This window comes from Pezoporus wallicus, unplaced genomic scaffold (genome assembly GCF_028554395.1).
Source record: "Pezoporus wallicus isolate ANWC-B61680 ecotype Strahan unplaced genomic scaffold, APGP_CSIRO_Pwel_v1 contig_8341, whole genome shotgun sequence".
Lineage (NCBI taxonomy): Eukaryota > Metazoa > Chordata > Aves > Psittaciformes > Psittacidae > Pezoporus > Pezoporus wallicus.
In genome coordinates, this window is record NW_026638083.1 from 414,127 (window position 1) to 428,811 (window position 14,685).

Genomic DNA, 14,685 nt, shown 5'->3' on the forward strand with positions numbered 1-14,685 from the left:
AATTTATGGAGACATTCTGGAAAAGTAACTACACATACCAGCTGTTAGGAACAGTTTCACACACATTTAAGCCTATTTTCAGGGTTTCTAGAATATTTTCCTTAATACTAGACTTTTTTTAAACAAAGGTGTTTATTTTTTAAATCATTTTTTTATTTATCTAAAAATGCACAATTGCAAAAAAATTACCTTTTGAAATACATTTACGTAGAAGCACTAAGAAATTCTATATAGCAAGAAAGTGACCAGACTTCTCAAGAGACTCGGATTCAATCTGAGCTTCCCTGGAAGCCAAAGATCCTTTTCTGTGTTACACCAAGAGAGGCGCAGCACATCCGTCCCTCTGAACGTGGGGCCGCCACCCTGGCTTAAAGGAAAGCTGCAATGTCAGAGTGACAGTCTTCAGTCTTAAATGTAAGAACTCCTGAAGAAGCCGGGTATAAATTAACCACGTTAGCATGGGAACAGAGGAAGCAATTTGGTGCATCCACTACATTCTCATGCCGATTTGAATTTCCTGCCTCTCTCCTGAGAGCAGCAGGCTCAACTTTCTGCTGAGAGGACTCAATGAAATGGCACCCTGCATTAACGATACCAACCTTATTCACAGCAATTAACAGCTTTTCCTTGCTATCCTATATAGTTTAAAATTGTATGGGATGGAGTTGAAGACAGCACTGCAGTTTTCCTTTAAGTAAAGCACATTAGGTTAAAAAAGAAATCCACTAAAAGCATATATATGTAGGTAACCCTCTAACCCTAATCCTATTTCCAAAACATTAAGGATTGTATGCTTCTCTTCAGAATAAAAACCCAACAGGCACAGGCTGCATGTGAACTGTCACACACAAATGTACACTTTGGCATTAGCCATCATCACACATGGAAGCAGTGCTGCCACAGGACAGGCGTGTGCCTTCCCCTGCTGGAGCCCTCAAGAACGTTAAGTGCAGCCTGTTCCTCTGAACAGGCACATGAAATGGAAACACTTGAACGTGAATCCACGTTTGTTCCTAAAGCAGTGACTATTTTCCCTCGACAGTAATGAAACAAATCATTGATTCAATGAATGAATTTAGCTGGTTGACAATTTCCATGTAGTTAAAGAAGACTCCTTCAAATCAGGTGGAGATCTTACAAAACTTCACATTTTATAAATGAGCTTTCACAGTTGAACGGACGGGGCTCATCCTTGTGGAGAATTAGACACACAAAGCAACTGACTTCTTTCTGGTTAAAAAATGGTCAAAGTGTTTAAACACTGCTTTGCTTCAGTTCTACCTACGGTACCTGACGTAGGACTGAACACGGAGAAGTATCTTCACCAAAATCGAGTTGGCTCCAATACAACACTGGGTTCTAACAGGGACCTGTAGTCTAAAAAGACTCATGCCAAATGGGAAAATAAGTGTAAAGAGCAATCCCTTACAGGAGCAAGGCTTGCTTTGGGTTGGTTTGTTGGCATGTTCCTTGTCTCTGTCCCTAGGTACATCCTTATCTCGCTGGCTGTAGCCATGTTAACAGATCAATGCATCAGCAAAACACTCGCTCTACATTTTCCATTAAAAAAAAAACTTGAAACAAATGAGTTTCCCACCCCCCAAACCCTTCCCAGTTCCTATGTCTGAAGAAGAGGGAATTAATAAAAACACATAAATGGCTGCTTTAAAATATACGAAGTAAAAACTGAATTTGCTATTGAACATTTGCAGAAGAGGCAAAGTAGCAGTTATACAAATTACACAAAATCTACTGTAATTCTTACATTAGTATAAAGTGATTTCACTGAAGGAATTATTTCAATAGTTCACATTACAGTTAAGATAGAGGGGGTGCAGCAAACCTGCACCCTTGTTATTATCTATCCTAGATTACACACGACAGTTTTAAGAAAGGACCCTTAAATGATCTACATCTGTAACATGTTATTGGCCTGGAAAAGAAAACAACAACAAAAAAAATCACTTGCAATACCTCACAGAATCTTCACGTTAAAGCATGACCACGGCGTAAGAGTCCTTGTCAAATAACCTGCAGAAATAATGGAGCCTCTTGCTACGAGTGCTCAACCCTCCCTCGGGGCTGACAAGGCACCACTTGGTTTCAGCTGAGAAAAGAAGAATTCAAGTAAGACTGAGCTGTGCTGGCTTCTCGAGAGCGGCTGCAGACGCTTCATGTGCTGGAGGTCCACACATGCATTTGTTTCGCTATTTGGTGCACGTAACCAATGTCAGGTCTTTGATCAGGATCGGGGTATATGCACATGCTGACCAGCTCCCGCAGCTGAAAGACAAGAAAACAGGCACGCAAACGTGAATGGATATGGGAATGTTTGTCCAACCACTGGAGGCCAGGCCAGGCGCCAAGAACCCTAACGCAGACATTCCTGGGCACGTGTCCATCCGTCTGCCCATCCTGTGTCACCCTACAAAAGGGCCAGAAGAAGCTTTTCCACCAGTTTTTGTGTGCTGGAGATCTAAATCTTCCCCACAACAACCCAGTGCATCCGGTGTCATTTACTGCTCAGTGGTTTGCTGGGGCTCTGCAGAGGATGTGCCAACCAGCTGTGACACCAGGAGGTTCGACACTTTTTATAAAGATACAGACCTCTTTTTCTTGGGGGGTTTTGATTTATCTCCGAGAACCAGCACAGGGATGACCCCTGTCATCAGCCTGTGGTCCAAGCGAGTAGGAAGCACAAGACAGGAGTGGGGGGGTCCCGGATGGGGGCAGAGGGAGGTATAAGCAGGACATGGATTGAAGGGAAGCCAAGATCACTTCCAGAAATCCGACTGATGGACTTGCCCATGAAAGTGGACTCTGAGGAAAGGGGGACGCCTGAACAGAGCTCTCCTGTACAACTGCACGTCCCTTCTCACAGCAATCCCCTGTCACAAGCCAGTTAAGCTCTTCATTGTACAAGTCTGACCAGCACTTGTGTATCTTAAGATACTGGAGCTTGGCTGCCAGATACCAAGGCTTCCTAAAAACCTTTGTGAAGAAGAGACTGGTCATTGATTATGTTTAATAAATAAAATGCAGAAGGGCTGAAGCCTCCCCACCTCCCAGCCCTCTTTATTGTGCACATGAAAGATTGTAGCTTTTAATTATACAGACACTGAAAGCTGCTCGTACCCCCGAGGCACCAGGAGAAACAGCCTTGAGCCTCTGATCTTCTCACATCCTCCCAGTAGCCACAGTGCCAATTATTTTAATGGTAATTAAAAGCATGCCCATACAGCTATTGAGCACACGGCTTCAGCTGCAGCACTGAGCGTACTAAAGTGAGGTTTTCAGCTCTGGATGGAGCTGGGCCCTTGCGCTTCAGCCATCGCTGGGACTGTGAGTGTCTCATGGGGGATTCCTAAGAGGTGGCACAGGCAGCAGGGACACAGTGTAATGCAGTTCCTGCACACCACCTTCCCCATCATTCTGTGTGCACAGAGAGCAACACAACCCCCCTTAGCAAGGCCACCTCCAGAGCAAACCCAACCCCACAGCCTGGCCCATTCTCTCTTACCTGCTGTAGTGCTGTTTTCTGGTCCACCTGAGAGCAGGAGGTGCTGCCTTTGTAACCCTGAAGGTTTAACACACCTCAGCCCTGCTCAGACAGCATCACCACAAAACACCCACAGACAAACTAAAATGCTTCTAGAGCTCTAACCAGAGCCCATGCCATCAGCGCAGTTTGTCCAACCAGCAGCTGTGCCGCTATGTAAATACAGCACTTAAACACAGGTGGGAAGCTCTGTCCCCGGTCAGTGCCCAGGAGAGCACAGACATCTCACCATCACCTGCAGGGAACTGGCAGACCAAGCCAGGAGAAGCACAACCAGGATCTCCAGTTGCCAGAAAATTTGTTATTGATACAGAAAACTAACCCTGGCCGGAGTCCCAGCTCTTCCTCCTGCTACAAGCAGCACGGCAGTTGATCACAGGAGGGTTTGGACTGGTTAGCCACAAGAAGCTACACAGAAGAGGGACATCACAGAAAGGAAGCACCATTAAAGCAGGAATTCTGCTATAAATGCTCTGCCTTGCTCATCTAAAACAACGCTGCAACTAAACTATTCATGCGATTAACAGTCAGCCTACACCAAAGCTTTGCTTCAAGACCACACTTCCAAGGTGAAGAAAAGATGCTGATGGCTCCAGAGCACCCCATGAGCTTTGGTAGCATGGCACAGCCTAATCTTCACTCCTGCCTTTGGGCAGGAGGATATAAAGGCTTTACTGCTTCCCCACACCACGCAAACCTGCAGCAGTAAGAGTGGATGAAAAGACTCAGCCCTTTCAATCTAAAATGGAGACATTCACTCATGAAGGAAAACGCGTGCGTTCAGACCGAGATAACCACCCGCAGGAACAACAAATTCCTTATGGTGCAACTCGCTGCTGTTTCTGATCCTGCCTGCCTGGGTTATCGAGCTTGGCTGCAGGGAGACACCAGCACACCTTTTCCTTTGGCTATCCACTCCAAAAGCATCTGAAAACCCCATCTTTAAAAGCAAGTATGAAACCGAGTGTTGTTCATGGTGGAGCGGCATTCTAATATTCACAAAATCGAAGCTCTCTGTGGTTTCAGGAAGCAGCAGCAGCAGCTAATGCAGCGAGATGAGCTACAGCCAAAGGCACAGCCCTCCCCAGACTTTGTCAAGCATTCTGTTAATAGTGTATGAACACCATCTGGAGTCTAGTTCTCTGGGACCTGGCGCCTTTGAGCTTTAAACCATCCTTCTCACCCTGGATTGTATCACTACACTACACACACTCTTTAGCACTGCCAGAGGGAAGCAAACAGACAGTAATTGTAAAGACAGGAAACACATCTGTCAACTTACACTAATTCTTGCTGCCAGCAGGCATATCCTGAAATGCATGCTACAACAGCATGGCAAACATGAATGCATGAGCCAGGCCTCGCTGCTGCGGCAGCTTGGGGAAGAAAAGATTAGAAAATACACTTTTCCAGACCAGTTCTCAAATGATCTCTTTGCACGAGTTACTCAGCGAGTAAGAACTAAGTAAACTGCAAGATGTGTGGTGCAGAGTCCCTCTCAGGGTGGGGACCAGGCCACATACGGTACTTCCCCTGCATCCTGCCTCTTGCTCCTCAGAACTCTGAGGTAGGATAAAACAAAAGAGAAACCCCAAAGGATATAGTGAACATTTAAAATTACATTAGCCATTTCCTTTCAAACAGAAAGCAACTGTAATGGAATGAGGAGGTAAGGAAAAACAGCTGCTTTGCCTAAGTAAGGGAAAAAAACATTAAACCCATCTCAAAAGGGGCCTGAACAAAACCAATGTGTGTGTGTGCAGCTGAAGTGAAACGCAAGCACACACTGTGACAGGGTCTTATACACTCTGGTTCAGCTACTGCTCTGCATCCCTTGCTTGCACATGTGCAAAGATCATGCTTCAAAACCCCCTGTACAGCTGTTTACTGCACTAAACTGAACAGCTTTCTCCCCTCTTTTCCTTAAGAACCTGTCTCCCCTTGTTCATGCACCAAAGACTTCATGAACAAGAATTTAAGCATGTTTTAGGGTATGTTGTTTGAAGGGAAAGGAAGCCAAGGACAGGGCTTTCCCACGGTTCACTGCTGGTTTTTGCCAGCATCAGACTTTGTTTCACAATATTCCCCACATCAGGAATCTTTTCTGTCTTATTTGTCAGCATTCAGATATCACGATGATAGTTTCCTCCTCAGCCAGCCCTAAAGGCACCCACAGCACACTCTGGCCACCTCCTGTTCTGCCTTGGATGGAGGGGATTTCTCCTCCTGCATTCCTTTTGCCCTGAGCAGGCAGGAACTTTACTGCACCCCCAACCACATCCCTCTGCAAAAACACTCCCAATTTACCTTTTCAGAGTAATGTTCAGCTGGAAGAGGTGGGTAGTCACATTGCTCTATTTTTTGGCAAAGAGAAAACAGGTTCATTTTATCTCCATAGAAAGGACTCTGAAGAGCTGCCATCTGGAGAGAAGAAACAAAAAATGTTTCAGAAACAGAAAGGATTTCATAGCCCTCAGTACTGCTGATTTGCAAGAACAAATTTTGTTCTTTGACAGTGAGCAGATGATGATGTTGCTCTCCAAGACTGCCCACAGCCAAAGCTGCTTCTGTTTGCACAGAGGAAAGTACCTTTTTCATAAAGAAAAACCCCAAACACCAATCAACCAGCTAAACAAGAAATAGGATGCTTGGACCATAGGCCAATCAGTTAGAAACCAACTGGCTCAAAGGCGACTGTGAAAGCCTCTCATGAACACAATCATCTCCTCTGTCTTTGATAACGTCCTGCTTTCAATCTTCCTCAGTCATGACCGTGTTCAGTTCATTTGCTCTCTGCAGCTGGTAGATTTTTAATAGACTGCTACGAAGAATAAATGGGTTATTTTTGGACATTCAGCTACCTAGAATACAAAGAATCCTGTAAGCATGAGGAATGTACTTCAGCCTTTTAAAACAACCCAATCGACCTCAAAACAAACAACCCCTCCTGCCAGAAATCTGCTAGTTAGAAAAGAGTATCCCAGGCAGATTTGGGAACCAAACTACTGAAACTTTTCCCAATAAATCTCCTTTTTCCTCTCTCAATTCTGTTTTATGAATCCAGTATTTGCATCTCCAAAAATAATGACAGATGTCCAAGATAAACAGGCTGTTCACACAGCAAGGAGAGCACGATGGGAGGCTCTGGGTGGGAAAGAATTCCTTCCAGGGCACGCAGGGACTCCTTACAAAGAAATGTTTATATTATCCTTAAGTCTCAGGAAGGAAACTGCATCTTTGTGTGGAAAGCCATTTACACTGGAAGTTCTCAACCAGGAGGGTCATAACCACCACTGCACGCTGAGCCTCAGAAAAACAGCCATAGCAACGCAGGCCTTTTTGAACTTGGAGTGTGTGGCCTAAGCTGTGTGTACTGAAGGGACAGAGGATGAGCACAGCACCTTCCCTCTCATGTCCCCCCACCAGGACCCAAGCCCAGCAGACCCCCTGCAGGCACGGGCCATGCTGGGCCCATCTGCTTATTAGGCCAGGGTGTTACTCAAGCACTGCTCATCCCCCTCGTGCCTGTCAGAGGCAGCCCCACGCAGCACAGCAATACCTCCTTCTAATGAAGGACCACCACAGAATGGGGGAAATTATCTGCTCTGTTTAGATCTTTTTAAACCATTTTGCTACAAGGCACACCAAATTGGCAGGCTTTTCATACTGAGGCCAGCTCAAGTTGATACTTCTCACTATGGCTTTAATAAGGGGTTATTTGATGATTATTAGTCTTTTGCTCATTACCATGCACTGTGAAAGCCATCTGAGGAATGCTGTCTTGTTGCTGACACACACAGCAAGCTCCCAGCAGAGTTAAAAAAGCCCCAGTCAATATCAGGTCCTCCAATCTATTATCCTGCAGTCAGGAATCAAGACTGATGGATTATCCTTGGTTTAAATCATAAACCTATCTTAAGTAACTTAAAGTTCTTATGTTTCTTCCTTGCTTATCTGCAAGTTGGTTCCTCCGTGACTTAGCTGTAGGGGGTCACCTTGCACAAAGCAGCCGAGGTAGGAGACCCTCTGCAATGAGTTCTGAGCAATTGTAAGTAATAAGATGTATTTCTGGACAAATTTCCTAAGTTATCTCCTTGTGTACCAAATACCTTTCAGGAAGCTCTTCCAGAGGTATTTATCAGATATCCAAAGAGGCTTATAAACAGCAACACAGAATATACAAAAGGTACCCAAATTACACTGAAGGACAGAATGAACCGAGTACACTGCTCCTCAAAACAGCTCCGAAAATTCCAGGCTTGCTCTGTTTTCTGTCTGTAAGGCTTCATATAATGTAGCTTGAGATATCTGCTGTGCTAGTGACATTTACTGTGCTTTGCTGCGGGGCGAGCAAGAAGAGGAATTACACCTTTAACAGCTGCACAAAGCAGCAGGCTGGGGAATGGGCACACTTTGACCTCTCTGAGTTTCACCACTATTATCAATACTAATGCTAAGCTATTCCTCATAAACCCTACAGACCCTGAGGTTGAAGAGTTGCTCAAAAGGCCAGCGAATGGAGCCCCAACAACCCTGTGCTTGAGGCCTTGTGGAGGTTTATGAAGGTAAAAGGTGAAGTAGTATCTTAACAGTAACAGGCAAATCAGTGGGGAAAAAAATTACATACTCCAATTAGAGACTCTAATCTCCAGTTAAAGATCGATAGCAAACTGCTCTCGATCAGTTAAAACAAAACTGGAGAGACCAGCACGCCAGACTGGTCTAAGAACAACACTAATGGGTGCATTAGGGAAGGCACAGAAGGCAATCGAGGTTTCAACAAGGTCTCTGATATTTCAATACAAGCATCAATAATGCCAGTAAGGTTGAAAGGGAGTTTTCAATTCCCATTAACTTTTCTTTCCAAGTCTAGTTAAGCGGTCATGTGCAAAAGAGGAGGAAACACCGCAGGGTTTTGGGGTGGTAAACTCAGGGAATTGAAATGGAAACAGATAGCACATTCTGACTGAAACAGTGAGGTCTGCAGGGGTTGTGACCACACGCACTCAAATATCTCACTACCAACAGTCTGTGATGCCACGCTGGGGTTTGTTCCTGACGTTTTGATTAGAGCAATTACTGCAGGACACTCAGATCTCCATTTAAAATGACCACCATGCAGTATGACTGGTTAAAAATATATAAAGAGAAGAATCACTGTTAGTGTTTAAATTGACTGTCTTGCCAGAACTGCTAAAGTCATTGCTTGTAGCTATATTCTGGGAATTAACAACTTATTTTTATCCCCTCCCAAGTTATCTTGCTGACAGACATCTACAAGAAGTGAAGGATGAAGACAGTTACTACTATATTGATAAGATTGAACAAAAATCACTGTATGATTATCAACATCAAAGTTAAGTGGTGCTATGTGGCATCACGTCCCAAACCCCTCAATGTTCCCTAAGTGGATTCTAGTGGACACGCGCGTCTCTGAAGGCAATTTGTACATTAAATCTCTCTGCAGCTTATCTATGCAATCTATCTGGAGAAATATCAGAAGTGACTCATAACCAAACAAGCATCGCTTCCTTACTTTTAAAGCCAAATGGAAAAACATTCTCATTACAAGGAATTAGGGAAGATAAAACACAGCTCCTTCAGAGACACCAACTTGAGTTTTAGTTTTCCAAATTCTACAAAGTTTTAAAAGCCAAGTAGCTGTTTCTCTACTGAGCACAGAACTGGTAACTGTCCAGGCCCCCTTGGAAGCTGCAAGATCTTCCAGCTCCTGTTCACAAAGTTAAGGCTTACCTACGTAGGAAGTAAATTTAAGAACGCTTCACATGCCAGATCTTTCACATGATACTATAGTACTGCTACTCCTACCAGAGAATTATGTTTAGTGTGCAATTAAGGCAGCTTCTTGAAGTATAAGGAGTACCAAGACTACTGTGCCATAAGGGGACCATATTGCCTGCAACAAAAACACATCTTAGCACAACGCTAAATATTTCTCTCTGCATAAATCTGGAATCCCATCTCCAGCAGAGCTCAGCCTCCAAAGTGACTCAGAGCAGCCTGACGGAGAAGCCGTTTCACTACAGCAGCAAATGAGTAGCTGTGTCCAATCTGGGTGACTTTGGATGTTACTGACAGACTTGGGAAGCCCAACACACCATGGCAGGGCCAAAGTCCTCGACTCAGCAAAGCCTTAAACCGAGAATTCCTCTTCTATATGAAGCATACCTGGAATTGCTCAGCATAATGAATTACTGGGAGCTTGGGCTGCCTTCCCCCTGCTCCCACAGAAGAATCTCCAAATTCCTTTTGAAATACCACCAGCAGACCAGGTACATACAGCTATACTGCATCATTCCAGTTTTCAGCATCTCTTTAAAAGCATTACAAGCAAAACCCTCCCTTATAAAAATTAACTTGTTCATGGCATGTTGCTTCAATTCTTTCACTAGAGGTAAGGAGAACTAGAGGATAAGCACAAAGCCACTTAAATGAAGTTCATAATTTCCCAAATATTTTTGATCAATTACTTAGTAGGGTATTCTCTCTCTCCCAACCCATGGAATTTTAACAATGTAACAGTGAAACAACCATGTCGAGCTCCCATGTCTCCATCAAAGTGGATCTTCCCTCCAGCAGATCTGGTGCCTATTTGCTCTGGTATTAGTAAAGGCAATGCTGGAACTTCACAGTGCTCGGGGTGACTTATGGGGCATGTATGCCAGGCACCCAAAAAATCCTTTTACTTACTGAAGCTCTATGCCAGGTCAAGTGCACAGGGCAGTCAGCAGCTGTGAGCAGACTGTCTGAAGCTTGGGGGAGATACAGTCCTTGGATGGACAGACACTAGTAGGAGTATAAAACCCTTCTATTTATTCTCTAATTCCATGTGGTTACAAGACATTGTGGTGAAAAGCAAAATATCGCCAGTTCACATAATTTATTATCCAAAAAGGATGTGAGCAATATTCTTGTTACTAAATATCTCTGGGACTTTTAATTCTCTGGGATGGGATAAAAGCTTTCTAAATGTTGACATGCACTTTCACTTGAATTCAAAGATATGTACATCTTAAAAAAGGATTAAGATTAGATAAGGAATATAAGACTGTTCAATACCTTTGATCCCTGCTAAAAATGAAACCACAAAACTCAAAGTACTGTTACAAAATCAGAGCACTTCTCTTCAAACTGTATGTAACAGCTTTTAAGGAAAAGTTGCACACTAAGTGTGTAGTTGATATAAGACATTCCTGGCCTTGTATCTGCGCAAGACAATGTGCAATCAGAAAAAAAATTCAGCTACAGTCTAATAGAGCTAGAAAAACTGATTTCACGTTACATAAAACCTCTCTTTTTCATTATTGAAAAGTCCCAAAATTAAAATATTCCAATTGGTCACAATTCAAATGAAAAAAACAATAGCTTACCTTCAAATGCATTTACTGTTTTTGAAACAAATGCAGCATTCAGGACAAACTATGAATATGCTGCGCTAATAGCAGCTCTGCTCACACAGGAAGAAAGAATGCAGCAAGCCGGCCTGTTTATGTGTGTACCTTCAACATCTACGATGACCTACTGAATTCCCTTTGTGTAAGTACAGTGCTGGGTGGCACAATCCCTTTGTTATTCATACTCAAAAAGCACATGATGAGCAGTGAGTTAACTTCTCAAGAAGGTTTTTCAGCAATGCAACTAAAGGAAAGTCTGACCTACTTGATTCCTGCACTGAATTGTGTGGTTAAGACAAACCTGGGGAAAAAGAACAGTTAGAAGATACTTGCCTCATACAATAAACAGCCCAAAGACCAGATATCGGATTTAAAGTTATAGCCGTTTTCATGTATTCTTTCTGGGGACATATAGTATGGAGTTCCCACTGTAAAAACAAAAACACAAAAGGAGTTACATCTCCAGAAAGCGACTGTGCAACCTGGATTAAACAGAAGCTTGACATCATTTAAGGATTAGGTTTAGCATGAAGAGCTAATTAGACGAGACTGGCACAAAAACGCGGAAACAAGTCGTGGTTTTGAAGGTGTGGAACCAAATATATCATCACACACGGAGCGAGAGGGCTGGGGAGCGCTACTGAAAATATCTTGTGTCTGTCTGAAATCTGAGGAATATTTTCTTCCCCTGCCAGTCTTCCAAGTACCTTCAGAGCATCTGAGGCGGACAGAGCACTCGTAAAGGATCATCCTCTGCTGGTTCACTGAACAGCACTGAAATTGCAAGTTAGATGTCATGAAATGTGCTCTGCTCAAACAAGGCTCCTGTGACAGCGTATCAATTGAACGTTCACCTGACACACACTTCGCTCGCAGCATGACAGGGCAGCTCCTGATATGCCGGGGTACCCTTTACAGCAGTTCAGGAGACCATTTACTGCTGCAGAGAAATGGAAGGAACAAGCCCAGCACCAGACAGGTATTCAGAAACTTTCTGAAAGAACCAAGGTAATCATTCTAAACTTTAAAACACTTCTGCAGCCTGCAGTCACGTCAGAAGCTGCAACATTTCCATGTACTTCCAGAAGTCTGTATTTTATCAAAAGAAATTTACCCCAGTATTTTGGACAGAAGTCACAGGAAATTATTAATAAATTCCTTACCTCAAAAAGGTTCTTTTTAAAATCCTAAATAAGTTTCAGTTCTGGTACTGAAAATACAAGACATCCTGGCAGTCTCAGCTACATCAAATAATCCTCAGATACATCATTTATTAAAACATCCAAGGACTTTATACACTCTCTCTTCTCCTGCTTCCCCATCCCCTGTCAATTTTGGTTTTTTTTTTCCTTTGCTCTTGGCATCCCAGTGTATCCTTCTCCTAATTAAAGACCTTTCCTCACAAGATGGCAAATGTTTAATTTGCTTGTAACATTCAGTTTACAATTTCTCCATTTGAAATGCTGACTACAGACAGCTGGAAGACTAACAAGCAGATGAAGGATGGTGATAGAGGTGGAGGAGGAAGAACAGCCATCCCCTTCCCCTGACTTTCTAGAGAGAGGGTTCACACACTGCAGGAAGCAAATGAGTTCTGGGACAGAAAGCAACAGCTTTCCAAAAGGCAAAAATCACCTTGCCAAGTGCACAGATCACACCACCTTAAATACTCAAGGTATATTCTTTCTCTGGGGTAAAAACCATGCAGCTTACCTCAAAACAAAAAACATCACAAACCTCAACTTCAATCTTTATTCTACTTTTTCTGTCAGGCATTTATATGCCCAAGCCTTGAGCCTACTGAACCTCAATGACTTTTACTCAGAGCTATTCAGAAACATAGGATATAGCTTGAAAGTAATCCTATGGCATTGGTGTGAAACATAAGGTATTACAGGAATACATATGTAAAATTCTACTTACCAGAATAGAACAAGTAACCAGAAAGACAACCACTGCCCTGACTGGCTCATTTATTTGGTCCCTAAAGACTTTTGGTAATTAGCTACCCTATATGATAAACTCAGCTTGTGTTTGCAGGTCATTCAAGCAAGAAATTACTTCACTTTCTATGTGAAGAGTACCCTAACAAGAAATAACATTTTTGCTAATTCTATACAAACTACAACAGCACAGGAAAAAAAACCCACATGGAGATTATTGTATTTCCATGCTCTGTAATCCCATATCCATATTGGGAGCACATCAAGCTGACACTGTCCCAGATCTGGCTGCTTTTAATTGCCAGCAAAAGGCCTCTATGTACAGATGAGACAAAAGTTCTGCTAATAGTTAATACTTTTAAACAGACTGCAGAGAGTAACTTCACAGAACACCAAGAGTGGACATTCAAAGAACACAAGGCTTTCCAAGGATCTCTCCCATGTGCACACAAGATGCACACAATGGACAGTACAGCTCTCCAAGTAATTCCTACACATTTGCCAGACTTCTGCACAAGAACTGACTTGGTTGGAACAGCACTGATTCATTTTCCTGCTTAAAAACATGCAGCTCCAAAAGAAACGGTGATTCATTATGTGAAGTTCTTGAAGACAGTTTTGGAAGTCCCCACTGAGCACCAGTGTGTAAGACACTTCCCTACCTTCAACTTCCTTCCCAGTGCTGCTGCTTTTCTCACGTCTGCCAGGAGAGCTACTAGAGCAGCTGAAGCAGTCGACTCACTAGCCCTTTGCTGACAGTGAGCACAGGAGCTGAGCATAGGCAGACAGCGGCACACATCTGGCAGGAGGGGACACAAGCATCATTCCCACTCCTGCTTCCTGAAGTCTTTGTGCTTCTGAGAGCTGGGGCCAGGGGCAGCCTCCAGCTGTAGCTGTTCTTGCCATCAGTTACTCTGGGTCACTGAGTGAAAAGCTCAGAGCAAATAGTAACGTGTGAGCTCTAAAGTTACGGCCTTGCCTTCCACGTTAGCAGGGGTCTGCTTGGTAGGGTAAAACTGTCATTTCAGATAATGCCTTAAACCGACCTTCGATCAAAGCACAATGACAGGGTTTGTAACATGGATGAGTGCTTTATAGCCCGTATTTGATTAGTCTGTTCCATTATATTAATAGAGCTGTGGAGAAGCCCACGCCTGAGCTGATTTTATGAAGTCTACCTTGTGCGTTTACCTATCATTACTGTAGTGTTGTCAGCAAACGTACCAACAAGCAGCTCTCTGTGTCTCACAACTGATGCATTAATTTTTAAATCACTGTCATGACACAAGACTGACAAGCCCAATTCTCTTTACGGGCTTTCCAACACTACATGGGAATCTCCTGTAATGAGCATCTTCTAGAAAACCTCACAAGGCTTCCAGTGCAATCAGTCAGGGCTCACCACTGCATTACATTAGTCAATTTGGCAAGAACAGTCTAATTGGACACTACTAATCAGAAACTTTCTCTGGCATTTGCCCTGCTGAAAATACAAAACATTGTTCAGATTCAGAATTAGTCACCAGCTGGTAGAGTAATGCCTTTAAAGTTCAAAATGTCACAAAACTGTAGAGAAGAAGATTCTGAGTAAGCAAGCATCTTCCCATTCTATTCCTGAAAAGTCAACACACTGCACTTGAAGATCAGCCTACTTCAGCAATGCCAGAACGTTTCTCCTGCTCTCCCCAACACTGCCTGGATGCACAACTACAACACCCACACAGACCAGAACACATCTGGGGTATCTGCAGCACTCAAGTTAGTGAAA

At 43.4% G+C, this 14,685-nt stretch overlaps 1 protein-coding gene across 2 annotated transcripts in view; it reads right to left on the bottom strand.

Annotated features, from left to right (window-relative positions):
- Positions 1–113: 113 nt before the first annotated feature.
- The window catches only part of NEK6 (NIMA related kinase 6), a 62,507-nt gene continuing 47,935 nt past the window's right edge, over positions 114–14,685 (bottom strand). For both annotated transcript variants that reach the window (XM_057408989.1, XM_057408988.1), the window contains exons 8-10: positions 11,308–11,402; positions 5,867–5,980; positions 114–2,283 (exon numbers count right to left, since the gene is read on the bottom strand). In XM_057408989.1, coding sequence (XP_057264972.1) covers positions 2,173–2,283; positions 5,867–5,980; positions 11,308–11,402 — 320 coding nt within the window. In that variant the 3' untranslated portion in view covers positions 114–2,172. The remainder of the gene's footprint in view (positions 2,284–5,866; positions 5,981–11,307; positions 11,403–14,685) is intronic.